Source organism: Styela clava, chromosome 13 (assembly GCF_964204865.1).
Source record: "Styela clava chromosome 13, kaStyClav1.hap1.2, whole genome shotgun sequence".
Lineage (NCBI taxonomy): Eukaryota > Metazoa > Chordata > Ascidiacea > Stolidobranchia > Styelidae > Styela > Styela clava.
The window spans coordinates 11,878,795-11,906,503 of NC_135262.1; the positions used below are offsets into that span (position 1 = coordinate 11,878,795).

At 33.7% G+C, this 27,709-nt stretch overlaps 1 protein-coding gene across 1 annotated transcript in view; it reads right to left on the reverse strand.

The window, feature by feature from the left end:
* LOC120332437 (uncharacterized) overlaps positions 1-27,709 on the reverse strand; it is a 40,888-nt gene that overhangs the window by 3,067 nt on the left and 10,112 nt on the right. Inside the window, exons 6-18 of the mRNA XM_078119441.1 lie at positions 24,852-24,921; positions 17,622-17,719; positions 15,951-16,210; positions 15,460-15,682; positions 14,598-15,362; positions 10,996-11,097; positions 4,607-6,033; positions 3,649-4,294; positions 3,443-3,511; positions 3,169-3,365; positions 1,694-1,780; positions 802-957; positions 520-649 (exon numbers count right to left, since the gene is read on the reverse strand). Of these exons, the coding sequence (XP_077975567.1) occupies positions 520-649; positions 802-957; positions 1,694-1,780; positions 3,169-3,365; positions 3,443-3,511; positions 3,649-4,294; positions 4,607-6,033; positions 10,996-11,097; positions 14,598-15,362; positions 15,460-15,682; positions 15,951-16,210; positions 17,622-17,719; positions 24,852-24,921 (4,230 nt within the window). The remainder of the gene's footprint in view (positions 1-519; positions 650-801; positions 958-1,693; positions 1,781-3,168; positions 3,366-3,442; positions 3,512-3,648; positions 4,295-4,606; positions 6,034-10,995; positions 11,098-14,597; positions 15,363-15,459; positions 15,683-15,950; positions 16,211-17,621; positions 17,720-24,851; positions 24,922-27,709) is intronic.

Sequence of the window (27,709 nt, forward strand, 5' to 3'; positions counted from 1 at the left end):
ACAACCAAAACCGTGGTATGTCACCGGACGAGTAGGCGTGAAACGGAAAACTCTAATCCCGAATTTCACGGTCTTGCACAAGGTGTCGAAAATCGTTGCTAAAGCACACTAATATATCATAGCTTTGCCAATGGGCCGGAAACAACAAGCAAGTTTTATTATAGCCCCTGGGTCTACTGCATATAATTCGTTGCTTTGAAAAACCGACCTCTGGCGAATTTCTGGTATTCAATAGATACCCAATATTTTATTCATATTAGCGTTAAAACAAAATTAGAAGACATCCGTTTGCTCGGTTTATGAATCAATTAAAATGAGACTGGTTTTGTACAAAACAATGTTACGACTTAAAGAGCGATATTAGTTCGAAAAAATACTGTATAACTGTTGTTTTTGCCCAGAAAACATTGCAATTTAGCCGAAATATATTTGTATTTTGTAGTTAAAGTAATTGGACTTTGACTTCAAATGGCTTTTTGAGATGATACTAAAAACGGAATAAACTGGGGAATATCCTACCTCTTGATGCTGGTCGGACATCTTTCAAATCTTGTGAAAAATTACAAAGTTCAGGAAATTTCGAATACACTGCTCTGGCAAGAATATGAAGAAATGTCAACTTGTTGTCGCTCGTTTTAGTAGAATCCATCTGATGTACAGAAAATATAAATCTTTGTTTAACAAGATAGTCTAAATACGTTGGAAATTTAAAATCAAAATTGTTGAAAATATTTTGAAGATAATAATAAATTATGATGTCTGAGTAAACATACAAATTGAAAAAAAAATAGTTAAACTCACATCGGCAAGAAACTGAATTTTAAATCCTGTTGCTTTTGAGATTCTAGTGTGGCCTCGATTCATATAATTCCCCATCGCTAAAACAAATTCAAGTATTTTCGCAAGTTTTTTGCTCTTTCGTAGTTCTATTGACGCTTGCTGGATGTGCTCAAGATTCTATAAAAAGAAGATATTGTGAACAAATGTAAAGTTGTGCAATGGAGTACTTCATTTGATATACAGGGAGTCCCAAAATAAATGAAACCCATTAATTCAATTACCAATTTTGTGGGTTTCATTTATTTTAAGACACCCTATATTTAAAATTCGTAAAATTTTAATTAAATAAGAAGAAACCTGATTTTTTTTATTTAGCGAATAGTATTTTGACGCCAATTACTATAGCCACTATCCTAAGTCATGCTACATTGAGATGGAAAAAGTTTTGAGATAGAAATTAACTATCTATGCGTGTAATATTTTATGAAGTGAAATGCCTTTGCTAAACTCTCTATCACCTATCTCTTGCTCACGTTTTGCGAGGATTAAATAAAATATAGAAAATGTATTTAAGATTTTACAACAAATCGAATTTGAAACCTTGACCTCAATGCTATCATATTCCGCTTATACTAAAATCGGAACTTATTAAGAGATAAAGTTGTCAAGGAATAGATGGAATCCGTCACGAAAATTATAATAACTCATATCAGGTTACAGTATTTTTAGCATGCCTTCATAAAACTCATTTTCTGCTTTCTAAGAAGAGACTATGTCGCACGATTTGCTGCATCGAGGTCAGGTTCGGTGCGCCTTTTCAAGCCGTACTAAAGTATCCAATCGAAAGATATTTCCAAAGTCTACTCAAACTAATCCTAGTAGCTCATGATCAAACTAATCTTCATATACGTACAATTCTGACGTCTTTTTCTCTGTCTTCAAAACCTTGTTTATACATCAGTGCCTGAAGCCGGAGTCGATATCCTGGAATTGTCACCATCTAAATGTAGTGTATATAATAAAATAATTGTTAAATAGGTTGACCATAGATTTGTTAATCAAGATTTGGAAGGCGATGTATATCTTACTTTCATTTATTTCATTCGCATATCGAATACGCGGTAGGCATGAGTATATGAGTATAGGCACACCTGGCAAAGGCGAGGTGATGGCATAACATATCGTACTAAAATATTCACTGTAGTATATGCTCTAAACTGGTAGTGCGTGCAAGTTAAATTATTAAAAACTCGAAATTTATTGCGATTATACGTACGAACGTTGCAGATCTTTAGAAACCCAAAACCCATATCGTGACAACAGACGAACGAGCGTTAAACGTTTCAAGCTTGCGTGGAATGTCAGTAATGGGGGAAGAGGTGGGCCTAAGGCTTGTAGATAATAATAAATAGTTGGTTTGTGAATTCCAAATACTCTTCGAGCAAACGATTGACATCTATATATACTACGCTCCAACGGTCCGCCTTCAGCAAGCATTCAAATGTCATTTAATGGGAAACTTATAGGATCCCAAATATTTCCAGTGAAACTCAAATTTGATATTATGCCAATGTAAACATATATACCATACATATTTCGTTATCTATATGATCCATGTTAAACATAAACACAGGATTTGAAGGTATTATCGTGAAAAATTTATAAGTACGGAAGAGCATGTGATGACAGGTTCGTAGGTCAAATATTTTTATGATAAATTGTAATGGACCGTGTGAAGATTCATACTATCAATGTTGCTTCTTACAATTATTTTAATATGAAACAAGGTATTTCTTCAAAAATATCATGGTGAAGATAAGCACTTGGAAGTTTGTTAATTATGTTGGTATCTCAGGCTCATGTTTATCAGACTCAAATCTCATTTACATCTTTTTGCTAAAAGTGGGAAGTATGGTTATTTATTTAAAAAACAAATAGGCTATCACGCACAATGCAAAGAATGAATTCACTGGGCAATATATCGTGTTATTGGATTCTAATCAATCAAACAGAAACCTCGAATTAAATATGATTGCCACGGCAAGAGCATTTAGGCGCTAAGATCAACTGAATATCAAGGGAAATCAAAGTTTAGAGTGGTAAATCTGACATCAGAGATATGAATCGCCATGTACAAACTTCGCCATGGCCCATGGGCTATTAAATTTTTACTTAATGTCAGATAAAGTCATACTAAACATGACGCTGACGAAGGTGCTTTGAATTGCGATATTACCAGTTTGAGAAACAATACGCTGATCTAGCTTAAGCGTTAATTTGATTTTTAGTCGCAGTCACAGTCGTTTCGCAATCAAGTTAAATAGCTCTTAAAAACGATATAATCGTACTGCTAACAGCTGGTAGCCGGTACTCCAAGAAGTTACTTACTTTTCGCGCAAATTGATCTGCTTCATTGAGTTTTGTGACGTCACCATGATAAACCAATAGTTTCGTGGCCTCGTCGTCATCGGGCGCGTACATTAACATTTGCTTGTACTGAGACGTATCCATTCGTTGGTCGTTATTTGATAATAGGACTCCACGTAGCTGGCTCACAGTCATTCTCAGATGTGCCAAAAGAATAGCTGAAATGTAGGACGATATTTAGAAGACATAGGGAATGAAACTTGACCGGAAAATGTATGGAAAAGATGATACTCACAAGTATTGTATGCTTTCTTGTGTGTGAGAATAGAAACGGCGCTGCTTTTTACCGGCAGTGATAAGCGTTCTAAAAGTGAATTTGTAATTGTAATTAGATTATAATACTTTGATTGGAATAGCTTCAGATAATAATTGCATAATATGTTTGCCCAAATATTTGTTACCTTATAGCCTAAATAGTAAAGAAATTACCAAACAACTTACTTAATTCTCGCGCTTTTTTAGTTGCAAAATGTTGCTCCAAGTCAAGGTACTTTACAACATCGTTGATCGTGTCATAATCCTCTCCAATTTGGCCCCAAACAGTTTCTTTGAGATCTGGCGGTTCAATTTTTTGCCAGTTTAGTCTTTTAACGTTCATTCTAGTGGGACTAGCAGGTCCTTGCTGATACCCCACCATTGAAGGATTGGGAGGTGGGGGAGGAGGTGGCGGTACGCCTGGCGGAGGGGGTGGAGGAGGCGGGATACCATTTGCTTTGGGGAAAAGCGTTGCTTGCGGTTGGTCTTCGTCATCGCTCTCTTGTAATAAGGAGTTTATGTCCGTAAATGATAGATCACCGTTAAGAATACTATGTGGTGGGTATTCATGCGAACGCTTACGCAATCTTACGGCAGTGGAATTCGCGGAACGCGGAGCTGCGTAGACATTTTCGTCATCGACGTATACGTAATTGTCACCAGGGCCATTTGCAGAATTGCTAGTTTTTTGTCCAACTTCGCCTGCAAAGTCGGAAGATGATTGACTGTCCTTTCTGTCGACAGGAAAAGGTGCGTCTACCGTGTCATTTTCACTGTGAACTGATTCGTCAGATGCAGAAAATACACTATCTGGGTTTCGAAATGCACGCCGCTGAAAATGATATAACCAGTATTAAGTATTACCATTATGAAGATGGATTCATAGTAAATGAATGAAATGATAGACACTGAGATTTGATAAGACATTTGACGCAATCTACTACGTTTACTGCAGTTTTTAGGACGATAAAATATTTTTTCAAAAGTTTTAAAACGTTATATAAAACGTTTAATATAACTTGCACTTGATGTTGAGTAAAACTATCCCAATATTATTCCGTAAATCTATTGTCTCTAGTGAATGCAAACCTAGCACAGTAAACATATATTGATTATGCAAAATTACCATAAGAAAAAAACCTACTTTTGGCTTTTCAAAAACGTCATCTTTTTCCTTGTCCAACTGATTTTGGGAGTTTTGTTCTGCTGCTTGCAACATTGCAATATATTCCTCACTGACGTTCCGCTGCGAGGTCTGCACATTATCCAGCTCCATTCCAGCATGACGTCTTGTAAATCTCGTGTTGGGTGGGTATGAAGTCTCTGCAGGAACCGATTCGGATCGATTAGCCATTGCTCCCCTTCGTGCTCTCCGGTTACCTCTAGTTCGTGTTTTAGTAGTTGTTGTGGTTGCTGTAGTGGTCTTCGGTATATCGTATATTTTTTCATCGTCCTGATACACATTCACAGCAGGTTGTGACTGAGAGATAGAATTATTCTGAGCCGATGGCGTGGTTTTGACTCTGTCATCGGATTGTGACGTCAAGCTTTCGAATGCCTGTCTTCTCTTCTTTTTGCGGTTTTGCCTTTCTCGCTCCCACTCGAGTTCACGATCGCGATATGCGTAGTGAGGTTGAGGAGGAAGAGTGATAGCATCCATTGTTCCTAAACCGCTCTCGTCTCCGCTATCCAATATTAGTGGAAATGGAGGCGTTTCGTCTTTTTTGTTGTCTTCTATGTCACTTAGATTCAAGTCACTCATGTCATTTGTGTTTGACGATTGAAGAATTTCTTTACCTCCTCTTTCTCCCAAGCCGGGGAGATAAGTCCACTTTGATCCGAAATTTGGATGCGCCGAGGCATCTGCCTGCTGTTGCAAGGCTTTAGCAAGATCATCTAAAATATTCAAGTCATCATCAAATTGTGCACTCAACTCTGTCAAAAATGCTTCCGTGTCAGAGTTTTTAGGGGGTCTTGAAAATGTTAATCTTTTTTTTGAGTTGCGACCAAAAAATCCATTTTCTAGAACAGGAGAATCATTTCCCATGAAAAACGAATCGTTTATAGTTGGCGAGGGCGTTTGTGTTATGTTTAAAATGTCTTTCTGATGAGCTTTTGTCGGTACTGGTTCGGGACATTTACTATTGTTATTTGTTGATTTTGAGGACTTTGACGACTTAGCTTCAGAACTGCTATCCTTTTTACTCGATTTCTTTCCGAAGAGTTTTTTACTTTTACTTTCGTCTTTATTTGACGAGTCAGAGCTACTTTGATGTTTTTTGCCCATTCCCATTCGTTCCAGCAACCCAGGTTTTCCGCTCTTTTTTGACTTTGATTTTTCATCATTCGAGCTTCCATGAGATGTATCAGCAACTTTCAATTCAGTCAAGTCCTTGTTTTTACTACTTTTGATACGAAAGCTTGCCCGCAGCCCTTTCATAGAGAGCGGTGATTTTAGTGACATGTCAGAATCTTCTTGCTCCTGTTCGTCTGTTGTTTGCTCCAAACTATCCTCGTCAATATACAAGCTATTTGCGTTGTTATTATTTCCGTTTTCAGATAAAATGTAATCTGTAATATAAATTCAAAACTAAATTAACTACCTTATATATATACTTTATTTATCTTTATATACGTCCATTTAATTAGTATTACTATGCTATAATCTTATGCAAAATAAAGAAGTACTAACCAGATAAGGACAAAACAGGGCCATTATATATTGTGATATTTAATTAGAATCGACTTTTTCTAGGGAATTCACCATCAATTTTTATTCATTTCCGCATTGCAACATTCAGTCGCGATGCAATTTGAGTCACAATTTGAGTGAATCCGGAAATAATATGCTTGATCATGAGTTCGTGTATTGTTAGTGGTAATTCCCCGAAATATCATATTGGTGATATTTGGCAATTCTTTAATTTAGTCGATGATGTAAGCATAAAATGACAAACTGAAGAATTTTTTAGTTATCATTGATACATACACCCTATATTTCTCTTTGGACCCTAACCAACACAATCCAAGATAAAATGGTAGGTTGGTGTTCCTCACGTTGCGCCATTCAATCACGAAAGTTTTTGGCAGACAATGGCAACGGCAAATGTATTTTGCTTATACTTTATACTGAAACTCTAAATACTGTTTGATTGAGGTGTAGCAAATATATACAATACAGCAATTCGCAGTACGTTCAAAGTTAGTTGACCATACTACCATCATGAAACGGTTAAATCTGATTCCTTGCGTTGTTTCTTACTTCACACATACGTCTTCGAATATCAGATTTCGCGCGACATGATACCAAGGAATTGCGTGATCAAGATTTCATTTCGGCTTCAGGGTTTACCCATGTAGGAAAAACATACGTCATCGGTTTTCACCAAATATTTACCAGACAGTAATTTTTGTAGCAGGGGTAGAATTGACGTTGGTTTAATTGCCGTTACATTGGGCTTACCGTAAGTAAACTTGATAAATTCAGTTTCGAAACAACAATAACAAAAATTGGTACCAGATTCTCGCAGTAATAAACACGATCTCGTAGAATAAATCTGAACTTTTCACTGCAAGCATGATGACAATTTGCAATTACTGATCACATTAAATAAAATATACTCAAAACTAAATGAAATGGAGTTTTTATTATAACTGGCAATCATATTCTCCATTGCTGCCACCTGAATTTCAAACTGTGCTCAGCCCAAAATCTACGTATAATCAATACAATAACATTGAAAATTGTAATCCATAATCTCATACATCCCCATGAAACGATTTTCAAAATTGAATATAGTTGGAATTAAATAGCTTTATAAGGATTTTTTTCACGACAACGGAATTATCTAAAAAAAAAACGCTGGAGTAGGATTATTCGACTGTTAAAAATAAACTACAACCGGAGTGAAAAATCACACACAATTTTACTAAGTTAGATGTTTCGTGCATTGTGGTCAAATCATCAAAATATTTCTGTTACCATAATAGAGTAGTAAGTTTACGCGGAAAACCATTATTATTCCACAGATAATTCGAACGATAAGGCTAAATTGCTAAGCGGTATTTGCAGATTAGATTTTATTTTACACCCAAACCCAAAACGGAGACTTGATGGCTGGTAGATATCGGGTGTCTTAAATTGTATATGGATAAACTGAGTTTTTATGGGAATTGAGAAAATAAATTTCAGTCTCGCACAGGCATAATTCAGAGTGGAAACGCGTATAGAAACGCCTCAACAGTCAGTGGAATTTATCTCAAAGGGGAATGTGCATTAGGTAAAGAGTACGATATTATGGGTGCAAATAAATGAAAGGGCTTATTTTTTCAAAAATCATTCAAGTGAAAAATTGAGCTGTTAAGGCAACTCAAGAGTGTTATTTTTCGAAGTGAAAAAACAACGCAATGTCTTTTTGTGAACGAAATTTACGCTCAATATTATCGTGAGTAAGTATCTTTTTAAAATATGGGAGCAGACAAATTCTATACTGAAAAAGTTGTGCAGCGTTTAGAAAAGACTTCTTCTTTTGATACTAATAAGATCTTTATACCAACTCGCAGCTGTTTTCGAAGCAATAATTTCTCACCAAACGGTAATATCAGTCATGTGAACTCGTCCAAATCCGATACTTTATCAGCTCTTTTAAGTCTAACACATCAACGTTGTTTTCTAACCCCATTGCCATGCTTGATTTAACATGATCTTTTGAATATCAGCAGTTAGTATAAGAAGTATCAAGATTGTTAATCTGATCTTTAAGTCATTATAATGTCTTAATTCGCCGTGACGATGCTATCGCAATGAAGTGATATCAGAAAATGTTTAAATGCTAAAGGCGACACTAAATGCAAAAGGACATTCATCTTGGAACATTAAACTGCTGATATACTACACTATTCACGAAAATTGTCTAATTCTACTGTACCCGAGTAATAAAACTAAGTGAGGTTCAGCAAAGAACTCGTCGCCTCCATGATCCTTCTTGTTTGCCTACAGCAATAGATGAAGTGCTAATATCATGTGCATGCGCCTCTTAATTTTGATTGAACGCAATATAACAATATTTAACATCAACTTGGATAATAAAAATATTATATTCATATTATCATGATGAAATAAGCTTGTTACATAAATTTTCAAAATACCTTACTTAGTCAATGCCAATGCGACTTTGACAAAAATGAACTGAATATTTTTTACAAATTTCATGTTTATCTTCATGGGAATAGAAATTTTAATATTTATCTAAAATCTCTTCTTCATCATTAATCTCGTAATATTTTATGATAATAGTGACATATCACTGGTATTGATCTAAAAAGTTAGAAATATTGGACGAACTTGAATTCGTATTCAGTTTGTATGTTTTTATAGACATTGTAAGCCCGAGGCGTTAATGTACATTACTGCCATAAAATATTAACCCATTCAGTATTAATTATTCGTAATTTATCTTGGGGTTCAGGTTAACATTCTAGAGAAATGAATAATTTCAACGAATTTGGAAACTTCATCTTATAAATACTCATTAAGTAAGGTAGATAGCTATTGAATATTTAGTTTCATCTTGATATAGTCAGAAACGATCCCAAAATGCTAGCATTTGAAATAAAAGAGTTTGCTAAAGAGCAACTTGTAAGATATTGTTAATAATTTAAAAAAAAATCGTATGCTATCTTCTGTATTGGAAAAACATATCGATATACTGTACACCTTCTACATCGGAGATTCTATAATATAAGGGTTAATTTGTTCAATTGTTTATGATTGAGATATAATTTGATCAAATGACTGATTTTAAAGAAAAAATCCACAAAGTCGTGATTTCATCCTGTCGACATTCCCCAAGAATGTTGCCTTTGCGTCATATTACCTACGTTATTGTCCTTGAAAGGAAGCGGGCAACCCACAATGCAAAGTTAAGATTATTGTCGTTATCGTGTATCGATGAGATAACATTGATAAAATGTTTAAATAAATTCTGTAACCCAATTGTTTTGCAAACTACAACAGGAAAGTCTCACAGCATTTGAAGCTAGGAAAGCCGTCATCATCCACATGGTATTGCGCAAATTTGAAAAATGAAAAAGCTACCTAAGTATTGAGGAATTTAAAAATGCTTTTAAAAGGCATTTCGTACATAGGCTTGGATTGCCGAATATTCATTCCAAATTACCATTTTAAATTTGCAACATCCCTCTATTGTGATGATTTGACGTCATTATAATTTTTATTGCTCGTGAATTTTTTTGGACAATTTTCATGCCCCAGACTTTATTAAACATTACCAATAATACAAATTTACAAGATAAACAATTTTTAAACTGGTAATTATATTTTACATCTAGTTAGATCACACTCAGAGATGCCCTAAACTAAATCTGTCCTGCGACCGCAAAGAGGAAACAGTCCTAGTTGAACATCCTTCAATAGAAAGTAGCTATCAAACACTTTCCTCCTACCATTGTCTAACTTTTCACCAAGTACACGAAACTCGTAAATCCGACTGGCACACTCCTCTTAATTGAACACCAAAAGTAATCTGTGTTAATACCTACTTAAGCACGTGTTGAATGTAATGTGTAATTGTAACAAGGCTCAAATCGATGGTATTAATCCGTGGTGAATTAAGCCATCAAAATTGTGTGTTTAATTTGTGATGCTGTTCTTGGAAAATAGGATAATGAAGATGGAGTGTCTGTTGCAGTCTAGTATGAAATGTTTAAAAAAAAATTGGAAATTATCCAAATTTAAATATTCATTATATATATATATTATTCGGAGAAAGTGAAAGCCGATTTACACCCTATTCTAGGTTGCAAAATGTTACTTAAATCATGATTCTATTGCACACAATTTTATAATTTTTTCTGATATTCAGCAAAACATAAGCTTAGTCGCATAAATCGACTGTTTAGTGTTTTAGTTTTACAAGTGGAATATAAACATCATAACACAATTTTATGTAAAACGGTTTCCTATTTATAAAACAAGCCAGAAGCTATATAAAACGGGTTGATTTTCTCTAAACCGGCAAGGCAGGAGAGTTCAAATGTGTTTTGCCTAAAGATATGCCACAACAAACTGAATTGAAAACATACTCAGAAAGCTTCTAAAATCATCTTATTCAAAAAGTGGATAATATAAAAATGAACAAACCATATATATGCCATGAGAATTTTAAACAAATTAGGGAAAATGAAAAAATCTCAACTCAATTAATTTTCTTGAACCTAATTAAATTCAATTAAATAGTAAATTAGAATAGCACTAAGGACTCTCTACTAAAGCACTAAAGTTGTTCGCTTTATCATTTACCCACACTCAGACAGAAACTCTAAATGACAAATTTGCTGAATGCTAATTACTGATTACTAATTATAAAAAAAAAATTCTACTGCAATGCTGTCATGTAGTAATGCATGCGAAATAATAGAATAATAGTCAAGTATATAATTACTGATAATATACTAACATTAATCTGTAATTCAACAACTAATGTATACAAACTATAAAATAAGACTGTTTACCGTCTATGCTCGTCTCCGGTACAACTGTTCGGTTACTATATTGATGGTTGGCGGCTGTTCTTCTTCGTCTGCTACGCGTGGTTTCCTCCGACTGTGTCGAACCTTCGTCCGGGAAAAAAGAAAAAAAGATTTTTTTAACACAGTATTTGGCGAAAAACTCATCTCGTGTTTCGCTTTATCTTGTTAACAATCAATGTGTCACGATACTGTTAAAAATCTGTCATGGTACTAAAATCGCTAAAAAATTCACAAAAATGATCTATTAGTTAGATGCATTATTAGTTTAATAAAAAGCCATTGCGTAGCAAGGTTTTCTGTAAAACTACCACGATAAAAACAAAAACCCAAGTTGTGATAAATTTAATTTGAATAAATATTATAGTATTAGGCAAGTAAAACAAATAATGTGCTTTTACAATATTTTCACATACTTTAGACGGATTCTGGTTTATTGATGCATGGAATGCAAGTAAACTGAACGTTTTTGGCCGTATGTCAATGTAAAATGACACCTTTATGCTTGCGTGCACCACGAAGGTTCACGCGAGTATCCACAATGGGGTACTTGTGTGCGTATTTAAAAAAGATAAAACACGAAAAAATGCGAAGAGTTTTAGCTCCAACAAAACACTTGTAACGGGACAAGTTACCCGTGTCTAGATATGTAAACCCTTTGAACACCAGCCTACTCACCAGTTTTTAAAGCGCGTAACATACCTTCGCATCACATAAATGTGTTAAAATAGTGTTTGTTACCCACATAGCCAACCTGCAAAGAATTAACTCCTCTCTTACTGGAGTGCCATTGTTCTGCGCCAATAGGTTTAGACGATAAATATTATTAGCGTCTAAACATTTTGTAAGCCACACTGTCAAACGCTGCTTAAAATTACGATTTCTTTTTTAAATGTGTTTTATCCCAAGAACCAAGCTGATATTGAAGTATTTCAGTTATTTTTCTGTTTTAATATTGCCACAACTTCAAGTAATTTCAATTTTCTTAGCCCCAGTTTAACGCACTCAGTCACTTTTAAGCTTTACTCAGGATTAAAGGTTCACGTTGAATTGCGATATTCGTTTTTAATGCTCCGTTAAGATTCCATTGACGTAGTATATAGTAGGCCTCACATAATTGAACGTAAACACTTATTCACAGGCTCTACGGTCCGCTGCTATTTTTAAAATAGCATGTGCCCCATATCCCAAACGGCGCCACAAAAAATTTACCCATTTCTAAACAAAATATCAACCGGAAGAATTCTTGTTACAGGTTAAGTACGCAAAATAGTTGAAATCCATTTAGTTTTGATATCTTTTCAGTAATATATCTACTATTTGAAGGCGTTAATATAATGGAAGGTGTTCCTTAATAAGTGGACACTTGTTTTCATTTTTTTTTGTTCTTCAAGATTCTACATAGACGTTCCTATTGAAACAATTTTTCTTCGCATTTATTTTTTGCATATGAAAAATATCATGTATACCAGCTTAGAATTCAATTTAAATGATATGTTTTTAAGAAACATCGTGTACACATACCATAGAATTTTGAGTTCGTACTTCTCGAGCGACATTTGTTTATATAGCAAACTCTTGCCATTGTTAAATTAGATGTGAACTAGTCGAGTTCGTTTTTGGTTAAAACACTAGAGCTAGAAATTTTTTTTTGCGGGTGATTTGGGTTTGGAAAGAACTTGAAGATTAACTCGCACCTGGTTTTGGCAAAAATGACTTTTTTGTGACGTCGGAGTCAAATACTTCTCAATTGCTTCACAACCATACATGGCCTGAAAATGTGCGCTGTCAATGGTTTTTATTGCTTTTGTCTGAATCGATATTAAATACTGTAAAATTGATTTAAAACAAAATACTATAGAATACCTCTTTTTTGTTTTAGAACAATATGACGCATTTTGCAGTGACTCGTTGCCCCTTGCATGACCTTTGACCCACATTCAATTTCTAATTACGTTGTTTCACCAACATCTCGTGGGTTTATAGTACATTGTTATTACATGATGATGCAGGCAATGCAGCGCTGTATTTAACTGTTTTCGTATTCAGAAATGCTAATATGCGTTTCATCTCTACTTGGAAAATGCATGCCAATTTTGTTGACGTATCCACAGATTTAAAGTATGTGTGTGGCCTCAATCAACGTGTTCAACGTGTTTGTATTAGTTATTTACGTAATAAATCGTTGATTTTACTGCGCCATATTTTGTACCAGGGACGAACATTTTTATATTTTCCTGTTTGGATTTCAGTTGGACTTCCACTTGTTGGACACAAAACGTGACATTTGTCAAGCTAATTTAAATATGCTAAACACAAATTACTTTTCAAAAATAAGCATGATCAATTTTATATTTTCACAAAAAGTAAAAACACCACTCAATTTCATTCGCAGTTTCCCAGCTCTTTGGATTATATTTACTTAATGAATTCGCAAACCCGTAGTAGACATTAAGTATGACACTTCGTGTTTTGCTTTGATTTAACGTTCTTAAAACATCGTTTCTCAAATAATGTGACAAGTTTTCAAAATTACATTTGCCATCCTGTTTGTATTGACAGAAAAAATACCCAGTTTTGACACTAATTGAGCGATGAGCAGTGCAGTTTTGTACGACGCTAAATACTCACACGCGCAATTTATGTTTAAAAGCTTAAAGCGGCAATTTTAAAACATTTTCGTTGGCGTCATCATAATTGATATTGATACAGTGACAGTCGACGCTTGCATACACTCAAAATATTCCACATTCTTTTGCGCTTATTAGCCACTTTGTGAATGGACGGATAGAATATGTAAAGACGGAAATAGACATTACGAATTTATTCTATCTGCATTTACTCCATATTCAAGTTTATTGTAGTGATTTTCTGTTGCATTTATAATTGTCAAGTTTTGTTCAATATACCTAATTTCTTCTACCTAAAAAATTAAAAAGACATGAAGTTTTGAAATCTCTGATTATCTCGGTGACGTGTCAAGTGTGAAACTAAAGATATTTGATACTTTCCATTCGCATGGATATGTTTTATTTGAACAAGATGTTTTGATTCTTGGATCAGAACAATTTTGTTGATCGATTTATCGGTAGAAGTACTTTGTAGGCGGAAACATTTCAAAAAACGTCAAGCTACTGCAGTATGCGACATAAAATTTCTAATAATATAATAAATTCTGTAGTTACATTAACAAAAATTTATGTTGTTTATGTTTTTCTTTTTCCTAAAATAAATTATAGGCTGTAATCAAGTAGAATTAGTATTACGGCGTTTATAACTAACAATGTGCATATGTATATATTCATCATATTAGAAGTGCCCAATTAATAGCGAGTAGGCGATTCAATAATATCTGTAATTTATAAATAGTATTATGTGACTCAGATCAATTACTGTCACATGAAACTCGATCAAAGGCGAGAAGCTGAATCATTATCGACATGGAGATATAATGAATCGATCTTCAGAATTTTGTATATTAAACTGGAGTGCATTGTTTTAGTTTGTATATTTGTTCGAAAAGACGAAGCAATGCTAAAACCACGATACAAATATTACATAAATAGAATTTACAAAACGAGTAGTACCTGGTCTGATGTAAGAATCAATATGGGTCTCTTTTGGTTTTTCCGTCCACGCCTGTTCCGATCTACGTCTTACAATGAGTGCTGCCCGTTCGTGACAACCGATTGGATCTTTGGTAGAAAGAGTGTTAGTACCATCTAACGACCGACGGAATGAGCGTCTTCGACGTGCTCTCAGGGATCCTGTATGTTGTTCTTCGGGGGTGGTAACGAAAGGCATAGAATTTCGAGCTGTTAGGGCATCGCGTTCCATGCTGATTTCCTGTGCATGCACCGATTCCGCACTTTGTAATCGACGCAACATGGGGTCTCGCCGTCGGCGACGTAAGCTACGACCGGTGGTATGAAACCCAGTTCCAACTGTATTTTCATTTTGTGAGAATACGGGTTCTGTGTCGACATCTGCTGGTAGGTGCGTTTCTATTTCATCAGGATATTCAATCCGCAAGATGTCGCTAGGGTTGTGTGTAGACTCGTATGATTTGCTCAAGTCGATCCCCGAAACGGTGCGACGTCTTCGAGGCCGTCGAACTCGGAAGGTGTCTCTATCAGGACTGGGACTAGTAGCCGGTTCAATTTTGTTTGAATCCACGACAGAACGTTCATTCATATCATCACATTGTTCCCGATTGTAACTAGCACGCATAGTCCTTCTTCTGCGAATTTTACTTCTTGTGTTTGCTGTTTCCTTAGAATTATCTTGGCATGACATCCCTTCGTTGGTCGAAGTTCCCCCAGAAAAATCTTGTTTCGATATATGCGAAGTATCTGAATATTAAAATCATTGTATTCAATAGTTCTCTAAAAATAGCCATCAGTACATGTATGCTGAAATCGACGGTTTTTCTCTTAAGACATAACTTACCCGATGTTTGGCTCTGTAACAGTTCTGCAAGTTTTCTTCGACACGTGCCTCTGTCCTTTCCTTTTAATGATTGCACAACAAAATACCAGACAGGCCATTTATGTGGATTATCCAAAACTGAATTTATTGACAGCAATAGATTATCCATATTTTTGTTGGTATCATAGGTTTCCATTGCTCTCTTTACTATTCTCCTTTCACTTGGCATGAGAAGATTGTGAAGCTAATGTAGAAACAAATACAATGGAAAACTTTGAAAATAAAACGTCACAACTTTTAATGCTTATTTCACAAAGTTTGGTCAAATTTGAATAATCAAGATCCATATTACGTATACTACATATATAACAAAATACAAGTTTCTCGTACGTTTTACTTCAAAGCACTTTTAGTAGTAGTCATTGATGAAACATAAAAAATTACTCTCCAGTTCAAAACTCTTAAACTGTTTTTGTACGAAATTGAATAAAAAAGTGCATCAGTATACTCACATGTTGATCAAAATTTTCTCCGTGAATCTTGAAGTCAGGTGAAACATATTTATGGGTCCAAGTTGCGTTCAATTTTGTAACTTTCATCGGAGATGTTCCCTTGGTATCGCTATTGTTATTGTTGTTTTGATCTCTTTCATCATTGGTCACTTGTGATGTAATAGTTGGCTTTGTTGATAAAGGCATGTTTTCGAGCGTTGTAAAAACTTGAGGATCAATTGCAGGAGAAGCGTGACATGGCATTTGATGCAGCGACGTTCCTACAAAAATATAATATGAATTCATTGGGAACCTGAAATTTTAAGTATTTTTTTATTGTATTTAGATTGATATTTCCACTGCCTTTGGTAAAAGCATATAGAAAAATATATAGAATACTTCTATTTCCAACGCTATTTTTTACGACAGGAATGTTCACACTCCACCTGAAACCTTAGTCGAAACTTCGACTCACATGAATTCGACGTCAATTTCTCAACTAGATTTTTTGTATCTAAATACAATAATGCTTTCATTGTTCCTATTGTAAAATATTCGAAATCACAAATGAGTGACTTGGAATTATATATACTTTGAGACCTAAACATAATCTCGGCGTCCCTATATGAATCTTTGTCTTTTTCATACATGTTCAGCATGATACAGTTGGCATACTTAAACCGCAAATATATGCTTTCCAACATTTTGAGAGACGAACATATTTATCTTCAATGTTAAAGTACCTATATTGTCGCATTCAAGCTTTCAACAAAAATATCACATTTTCCTAAACGATAAAATCGAATTCCGGCTGTTTCCATAAGAGTACTTGAGAAATATCTACAAACGAATTATAACAACACAGAGTGAAGTTAACGTAACGATACGTTGTGGAAATATTTCTTCAATAAACTTCATTCTCAGCTTGTAATCAACCGATCACGCAAGATCGTAGAAACATTTAGCGACGAAAATCTAATCATTTAACGTGCAGGCTTGCTTTTATTAAACCACTTCCGCCGAAGTAATGGTATCTGACTTTGAAGAATGATATGGATATAATATTTATGGTTATCAACAAGCCAGCTTGTCTGTGGAACTGATTTTAAAACAGCCGTGTCGTCGTTTAGCAGGATATGATGAATGAGTCGATTTGGATAGATCGATATAAGGAAAAGTTACATAAGTAATCTGCAATTCATTTTCTGTTTGTTTTTCTCTAAATATTGTATGATTTAATTTTATTCCAACTATTGTAATTTATTCTCGTTTCATAACTGTCAAAATAGACCCATTAGTTAATTATTAATACCACTAACAAATAATGTGAATGAAAACTTAAAAAATGAGTTTCTGGCCATTTTATAGGTGGATGATGAAATGCAATTTCCTAATTATTACTGGTTTCTCATTTTTCTTCGTGAATGAATATTTCACTAACGGAGTAGTAATCAGTGTAAATTATATAAAAGAATGATGATTTGAAACACAATAAATTTCAATGATTCATGTAAAATACTATGTGTGGGATGTAAATAACAAAAAATAAATGAATTGTAATTCAAAAACAGGAAAATAGGTTTCATATTACAACCTCATACGGTTAGTAATATTGATTTGATGTCGTGACATTCGGTATCATGTGATATTGCTCTAAATTTAACTGGAGACTAAAACAACTCAGCTGCTTACCTGGTGGGGCCAATGCACCCGAAGTCGTCTGAATCACTAATGTTGGCATGGAGCCGCTTCCTTGTAATAGTGCTATCGCCCGTTCGTGTGGAACGTGCCTGCAATACGAAAAATACGTCAAATTATTGTTGTTGTCTCGTTAATAATTTGTGTGTCTATGAAGAGTAATTAACAATATTTCTTGGAATGCTACACTGCTCAAAAACTTAAACATAACTATGGTGGCCCATCGTTGTCACGCGTAAAATTGAAAATAAAAATAAAAAATAAAATAAAAAACCGATAATAAAAAATTTTTTGTAAAAAAACATAAAAATAATTAAAAAAAAAATGAAAAATTAAAATTAAAAAAAAATAAATAAATAAAAACGAAAAAAAAAAAAAAAAAAAAAAAATGAAAAAAAAAAAAAATTAAAAAAAAAAAATTGAATAAAAAGAAAATAAAAAGGTTGACAACGATGGTCCGCCTCGTGGCCCATCGTTGTCACGCGTTTTTATTTTTAGAAAATTTGCTTCTGCTTGGGACCAACGTTGTCAGGCATAATCCTACGCGCACAAATGTGTTCCCTGGGTTTCAAACTCACTACTGATTTTCTTGAGCAATATTCAATATGAAAATGTTCTATAAATTCTCCATGCTACAAGTTCAACAAGAAGTAATATATTTATAATAATGATAAGAGAATATAGAATTGAATACGAAAATTCGGAAAATTTGTTTTTACGTGTATAAGGTAATTTAATTGGAGAATGCTGCCCAACTACTCAGTTGTCTGAACACTCGCGATGCTGGTACCGTACCGTCTTACCAAATACCGGTAGTCGGTTATAGTCGCTTTGCGTCTGACCGTACCGGTAGCCATACAATCACTCATCATCTCCCATTCTTTCACGAGTGATTGCATGGGTACCGGTACGGTCAGACGATACCGTACCGGCATCGCACGAGTGTCTGAGCAGTTAAGCAGCATTTTCCAATTAAATTACCTTCTACACGTAAAAACAAATTTTCGTATCCAATTCTATATTCTCTTATCCTTATTATAAATATATTGCTTGTGGTTGAACTTGTAGCATGGAGAATTTGTAGAACATTTTCATGTTGAATTTATTGGATATTGGTCATGAAAATCAGTAGTGAGTTAGAAACCCAGGAAACACATTTGTGCGTGTAGGATTAAGTCTGACAACGTTGGTCCCAAGCAGCATCAAATTTTCTAAAAATAAAAACGCGTGACAACGATGGGCCACGAGGCGGACCATCGTTGTCAACCTTTTTATTTTCTTTTTATCCAATTTTTTTTTCAAATTTTTTTTTTTTTTTTTAATTTTAATTTTTTTTTTAATTTTTTTGTTTGTTTTATTTTTCAATTTTTTTTTTTAGTTTAAATTTTTTTTTATTTTATTTTTTTTCAATTATTTTCATGTTTTTTCACAACTATTTTTTTATTTTCGCTTTTTCATTTTATTTTTTCATTTTTTTTTTAAATTTTACACGTGACAACGATGGGCCACCATACATAACACACCAAGGGAAAATTCAATTATCATTTATATGGGCCTGGGTGCAGAATATTCTCGGGAAAGAAAATAATATTGGCAAAAGATATTTTTTCATGCTAATACATCTTCACTTAGCCTACTGAACTGCGCATTTATACAACTATCTCGCAGAATCAGTGGAAATTTTTGTTATTGAGAAAAACTCATTATTATGAGTTGTTTCTGCTACCTAAAGACGCATCACATGACGGCTAAAACAAGAGTCATTCTGTTTGCGTTCACGCAAATCACACTGACGTAAAAACACTTCAAAAGCGGATGCTTTTAGTTGTTTTGCCCAAAATAACCGGTCAATTTGTGACAAACTTGTCAAAAATGCTTGACTAATATCAAATAGTATGTGAGATTTATTGCGAAAGCTGACTAGAAGTCAAGCGTGTAGACTGACTGGTAATGAAGCATGTGGGGTGTAGCAGACGAATACCGTTCGACGGCTAACCAAAGGATGGATGCCTCGTAACAAAAGTTTACTAACTTGCATTCACTTTTTAAAAGTTACGTAAATGCAATTATCAGCATATGAGAAGATAAGGGCACCACGATGAACATCGCGGACATATTGGGTCCATTTTTATTTACTTAGATTCCTGCAAAAACGGCCAATTAAATGTATAGGGTTTGATTGTTTGTGAACATAGATAGAATCAAATATGACTTTTGGGGTCAGAAAGCTTGCATGAGCTGATGACATTGTTAACCGGCGCCCAAACCCGAACTAATTCGAGAAATAGGGTCAGTGTGCTTAACAGTAATCCAAATATTTTAAACCATCTCGACCTATGATTCTGATAAAATATATAGAAATGAAAGCTGAATAAATTACTTCTCATTTTCACGCCGCGCAATATATCTGTTTTATCGGAACGTCCAAAAATTGATCAAAATATTTCAGAATGTTAGATTTCCTCAGCTTCACTGCACATATATATATATATATATGAATTGCCAAAGGTCTCCAGTAATTCCAGCTGACAGAAACGTCTATTTTTATTACGTAATTCAGAATCAGTTTCTGGGGTTACCTCTTCTAAATACGCTATTGTGAGATTCCGTTCCAGTCGACATAAATTTAATCGAAATACATAATTTAATAAAGGTTTTATACAGGTATTTTACAGCTTTAAATCTGTCAATACACAAATACTAGCGGAACCTGCGCAAGATATGGGGCACATCTGATTTGTATGTCAAATATACGATGTTGGCGTATATTAATTTCAAAATAAAACGGTTAAAAAATCTCAAATTTTACTAAAAACAGAGTGAAAAAGTCAAGTTGTAATGTATCTGCTAACCGTAATCTAAAACATTTAAATGACTCCTTGTTAAACTTGTAATCCTGTCGCATTCTGCCAGGAAGAATTTTTATTTGCCAATAAAATGAAATTTGATTGTACTAATTTTGTCAGTTTTTCAAACAATTTGTATTATTTACCTATTTCCCTTTATTTACCAAACACAACAATGTAGGCATATATACAATGGTATCAATGATGCCAGTGTACAAGTAATATCAATATGTTGACAGTTGTTTTCATGTTCACATTTTACGCTACTTTAAAATTAGCTTGCTAGTTTCATACACACTAAAACTAAATTATACTCAAAGCAAAGCTTACACTTAAATTTGCTTACTTTTTGGCGGTATTCTGTTTTTACCGCATCCAATTCAAGATAGGCGCAAACAGCTGAGACGGCGCTCTAGCAGACAACCATAATAGGATACCACCTGAAGTAAATCAAATCTTATTGTATATATAAACACTATTTCAAATTTTACAGGATTTTCTGTGCTTTACTCTGTCTCACATCTAACGACATTCGATATAGTCAATTCGAATAAAACCTAAATCTACCATAAATCATTCAACTTGTTAATCGGTTTAAGTTATTCGATATTGTTGTCGTGAGAGATTTTAGCAGCTTACGCAGAGGAAGTCTGATACAATATGTTATTTGGACTACGATTGAGTTTCCTGGATTGTAATCCTTATTAAAATTAACAAGTTATATTGCCTTTTAGTACTGTGGCCATATGTTTGTGAATCTTTTCAGTGTATAAACTTAAGGTATTTGTTTTAAAAGCTGTACATACGACTCCATAGGTGGAATAACCTAATAATAAAATATATCTGTAACTGAATTAAATATTCGTTCTGAGAATTGAATATGGAAATTCAATTTTGCTTAATACTAGAAATTAGAAATCCAGGACCCGATATACCAAATCTATCAACTGACATTATGTTCATATTCAAAAATGTAGTTATACTTAGGTTTGAAAAAATAACAGACTGCAGACGTGATTACATTGAAAGTTTAGTGAATTGTCGATATTTTTTAAAGGCACACAGCTGACGTCATATATCTCCGATTGCGATTCAAGGCGATTAGTATTCTAGTTTTACGGTTCACAAAATTATTCATTAGTTACAAATCAAGCATAATCATGCATGATAAGACGTTGATTATTTTCTCCTCAATGGGAGCAGATCGTGGGAATTGTCGTTGTTTTGGATATTGTTTTGCTAAGACTTGACCATTGTGGGTAATACTACTTGGAATAAAATACAGTCGATCATAATCAAATACTAAGCAGCCAAAATGCGATTGATATCGATAATGTTGAGGAATGTGCAAAATTAGGGCTTTTGTGGAAACAACATTTTTGCTTCTACTGCGACGGAACAGACTAGCACACTAACACCAACTAATTCAAATTATGAAATATGACCCTAATCGCGAATTGTAAAACCACAGTTGTAGCCGCAATTGGACAACATTTTATAGTGTTTATGACTAAAATCCCTCTATCATTTGCTATAACCAAATTGTGCGGATAATTAAACAAGCTATTGAAGAATTAATGATGCCTATATTCAAATTGGAGTGTAATGGTTTATGGAAATTTGAAATCTGTTAAGTTTAATAGATTACAAACAAAAGTATCTCGCAGGTGTAAAATTTAGCTGTGAACAATTATTTGGTAACAAGCATCAAATGTAAATGCTAAAATACAAATTGTGCACAATGATAAATGACGACAGATGTCAGACGATGTAAATTTGATGCATAAAATTTACAATAAATTAAGGACACGGTGTTTGAAGTCAATTATCAAATTTTTCTTTTGGAAATTAGGGAAAATGCGACCAAGCATATATTTTTGGAGTGTTACATTACATATTGGAAAATAAAATTTGATTGTATGTTTTGTGTTGTTTACATTTTAGCGGTAACATTTTTGTCATATTCCTCTGATTGATAAATAGATAAACGTTTGATTAGGGAGATAATATTCTAAGCGTATATAGTCAACAACTAGACAACGGAACTGTATACGTTACACACAATTCGTTTTTTTTATCAGTCCTGGAAACTAAATATTTTAAATTTAGTATAAAGCAGACAAAATGTAGACTCGAACTGATATGAGTCAATGTTTATACTCCCGGTTACTTTTCAGCTTGATAAATTACGTTTCTGGTTTCCTTAATTTAACTAACATTCCTCAAAACAAATTTAAACCAGACTTGAATCGTCTAGGCTACGATGAAGTAATCGATCAAATATGAACTTGAACTTGCAACGTTTTATGATTTCAATGTTATAATTTACATGAAGTTTACTGTACTGAAACATTGTATTTTCTTCTCTTTTCTTTTCTTCTAAAATAGCACAGAAATTATTTAATAAATGGTTTTAGAAAATACATGCTCAGTTTTAAGACTACCAATTGGACCATTTGTGAAAAAACTCTATCCAAAAAGGGTTTAAAATGATACATATTACATTTTTGAAATAAGTGTTTCATTTTGTCTGGGAAAATCATAATTACCATATAGGTAGATAGATTTTCTTTCACTTGAGTGACCTGATCGGCACACATTTGCTTCTCGATAGTATGTGCTTGCGAATTACTCGAATGGAATATGGTTGACAATCTATTCATGTACCAACATTACTTAATTTTCATAAAATGTCCATATTTGCTGACGAATAAATCAATCATGTTTTGTGACAAAGAGATAGGGTTTATATAATGATTATAAAAGCAAGTGTGCGAATGTTTGATATTCCCAGCCCACATAATAGTTTTCATAAGCTGATATCAATCTATATCATGATATCAACCAAAACAATGAAATAAGATAAAATCAAAGCACACACCAGCAAACTTCTTTGTCCAAATTATTTTGCACTGCCATAGATTTTTTTAAATTTTAGCAAGATTAACTAATTCTACTCAATTTGTGAAAATGTACGAAGTAACTGGTGTCATTTAACAAGAGGAAGAAGACAGACATCATCATATTGTCAACGGTGAACCATATAATGCATCGTATGATATTAAAAAATGTAGTTCTTATTCTTTCATTCACTATATTGCGATATTACTAAGTTTAACTTCAAGTAGATGGTTATTGGTTTAATCGAAATGTGTGATAATATTTTCAATAGCATTTGAATTACAAGCCTGTCCCAACAATATCTCGAATTATCTTTTCGTAAACAAACCCATATAACTGTTGAAAATTTCTTCTTCAATTTCAAATAATTTCATAAATTTCCTAAACGTAGGAGGGCGAAAACAAGCTCAAAAATAACTAGGATGATAGGTGGATTATAAAATGAGCGATAACCGCGATAAATAATATCATTTTAAGTTCTATATATAATTATGGACTGAGCGAATGATACGCGTCACGTAAAATTATCGTCTTCGAGGGTCGCGAGGTCAAGTAGGTCCAGTTTCAATTTGAATTGTTGGTTGGGATTAACGTATGATATCTCAAGTCTGGTAGATTGAGTCATGGTCCGCCCACGATCACCTCAGGTCAAGTTCTATTTTCTTCTATATGGAAACATCGATGGATAAGCGGGAAATAATGAAGAAAGATAGCTACGTGGAAACGTATCTTTAAATGTTTTATAGAGCCCAGAAAATAAATTCGTTCGAGTACTGATCACTCATACCAAAATTACAGTCTGAAAGGGACAGGGCGCGTATTTTGTTTCATTCATTTGTACTGTGGTTTTTAAGGACGACTATAAAATTTGGATAATGAAATTAAGTTGAGCAAATTGTTCTGTTCTTCAAAAAAAATCAATGTTTTACAATGCAATGTACAATACCTAACATCGGGTATTTATTTATTCATTGTCGTTCAGAAACAGACTTCCTGTCTTCTCAAATTCAAGTGCAACTTACAGTTGCCTATTAAATTTCGTAACATTAAACAGACGCCGTATTCTCACCATTTGCTGATTTGGAAAACAAAAACAAGACCACCGACAATGACTGGATGTTTAAAAAATGTACAAACTTGAGAAGACGAATGAAAAGCTAACTACAGAGCTCATGTTTCAGTTGTAAACTTGCTGACATTCGAATTTATATTTTGAAGTATTAACAGAGATGATTGCTAAATGTGTTGATGTATATATTGAATTCTCAAACGCTCGAATCTTTTTTTAACAATTAAATAATTTTCCATTATACATTACACAAACATTAAAAAAAAAATTGGGAACATGCAGTTAGTAATTTAAAACCCGAGATGCTCTACCATATACACAAGTGCCGAGATAAATAGCTTTTGAAATCGTTTCGTGAGCATTGTTAAAACCTCAGCATATTGAAAAATATATTTCAAGCCAGCTTACGTTATGTCAAGTCCGTTTAAAGAAAGCAATTCGTCTCCCTTCTGTAACCCGGCCTTTTCAGCAGGTGATCCTGAAGATAAATAACAAGTAGTTAAGAACAAAAGACGTTAATAAGAAGTTAAAACAAACATAATGAAATACACTACGAATGTGGTTTGGTTAAAATGGTGTTGTAGCAGCATTTTTGTCTGAACTAAAGATAACAATCCGGGCTGCAAACAGATGATAACATAATTAGAAAAATGTAGATTTCACAATTAAGCAACTGATATCAATCAAATTCAAGAGCGCTTCAAAGTATAAAAATTTAGGTAAAATCTTCATTCCGAGGCAACATGTTATTAAAAATCGCATGATGTCATTTGCTTACTTTTAACTAAATGACAAATATAATTGAAAAATATAAAAATAAACCGACTGTCTTGAAAATTTACTTCAAAGCCAAAACTATTACTATGTTTTTGAAGTTGAGGATACGAAAGTGATTATTTGCAAATATCTTATAACAGCAAATGTACAATAGTCGAACTAAACATTTTTTTCTCAGATGTTTGGCGGTGATTACAAGAATAAATGGAATTGCGTGTATTGTAATATTGCATTGACTTCAACGTAGAGAACGATGCCGGAACTGTCAGCTGCTAATACACTCAATATTGGAAATGATCGCGTCACCTCGGATTTGTGTTCAAAGCAAATCGTTTAACTTTGCCAGAGATTCAATAAAAAATTCGTTTTATTACACAAAAAATTAGCTATAGGTCGAGACTTGTTTTATCTACCGGCACATGAATTGAATTATTAGTTTCATCATAGGTTGAAAATAATTCAGAAATGGTATTTTGCTTGACTACTATTATGAAGTGACGTACCTTTTTCCAAATTTTCGGCAACTTCAAATATTGTTTAACGTTTTAAAGCATAATATATCCCATTGCATGGATAGCCCATTGTTTTGAATTTATCAACCGTATCCTTTTAAAAATGTACTTTACTCTAAAATACCAATCCAAACGTAGGAATGTAGGCCTACCTATGTCAAAGTGGTAGATCAGAATATATGCAACGTTTCTGAACGGTAGAAAAAATTGGATTAGTGTGAGCGGATTATGGTCCAACGGCAGACAAAATAACTATCAAAACCGACACACAGGTGCCGATGGTAATTTTCGAAACCGTATTTTGTCGTAGGATGAAATCCCGAAGTATGCATCGATTGGTAGTTACATTCTAAAATGTTACTAGATTGCTGCAATGTTGAATTAAACAAAATGAGCCAATTTCGTTGAATACAATTTTGACGTTGCCAAAAAAAAAAACGTTTTGAACTACTTTTTCTGAAATAAGACTTTTTGCTGATTGAAAAGATCACGTTTCAAACGGACCTAAAATAGTTGAGTTTGACCTACGTGTCAACCTGACATGGGTGTAAGTTAATAGCTGTCAATTTAAAAAGAGATGAAAAGAAAAAAAAACTAGTGGTAAATGTGTTTTATTCGCATCAGGCGGAGTATAACGTCTAAGCTAGGTATAACTCAAATTCAGTTAAATTAACATAAAATCCTTAAGTAAATTCTTTCCTTATTTGGTACTGAAACATGCCTGACAAAAACGCAAGATATTTTCTAAAGTGCTTTCGAAAATATTCCTGATGAAAATAACATGGCGCAAACAAATTTTCTTACATTAGTCAACGAACGAATTAGAGAAACTATTTACCGAAAAGTAGCCAAAAAATTCGTGCAATTTAATTGCCGGTAGCGGCTTCAATTCATATTCACCTGTCCAAATTTTTTGTGTAAATTAAAACAGTATGAAGCCAGATGCGCCGTCATCAATAGCGCATTATATACAGTGCAACTTGCGAAACTGTGAAGACTAAAATCACTACAGAGTCGTAATCACACCGGTATGGCTCACTTTCAAATCATTCAAAATCAGTCTATAAAAATTTACGAATATCTACATTCATAAGTTTATTGTAAGATCGTCAGGACACTATGCATTAGTGAACGTAACACCATCGGTTATAGTTACGTATTAATCTTACTTCAACTTCATTTCTAAATGCAAAGAAAAATCAAAAACGGCGGTACGTGATCAAAGTCAAGTCTAGAAAGATTTGATCTTGCCAATTACAACATGACGTCACATTTATTACTGCGTCGTAAAATCTCCAAAATCAACAAATTATCCGTGTGAACAAAATTTTACATAAGTTGGAATAAAATAATATATAGATAGGTGATCAATAAGGCGTTCAAAATGACGGATTGGACCCTCACGAATTTATACGATACTATAATTTTGGTCACTGAGTCTCCATTTATTAGAATCTAATATTTTCTTTCCTTTAATTAACAACCTTCCCATCGAAATTCTGTTCAAAAATTTGTAACAAATTCAACCCCACGGACCGATTCACGACAGAAATGCAATAAATTGTATTCAAAATCTTAGGCGATGATGGAACAAAACTTCCTCCTTTATTTTCAACACTTGAAACTCGTTAAAGATGGCACATGGATAATAAAATACTTACGGAAAAAATTATCTGTGGCCCATCTGTAAGACTATGCAAGTACTCAGGACGTTATTTTTGGAGTCACGTCATTTCTCATTTATATTCACGAAAACACAACGGATGAGGTGACGTAATGCAACATTCATTTATACAGTGATAAACGTAAGATATAAAATTACTTCAGTATTTACAGTTTATTTCAAATATTAACTCAACTATTCTTGTTAATTTTTAAAATCTAATTCTCTCTCTTAATCGGATTTCTTGTCACCTGGGCAATCGTTTCTGCACCAAATAAACTGGATTACCTATTATTATTCATTTCATTCAAGTA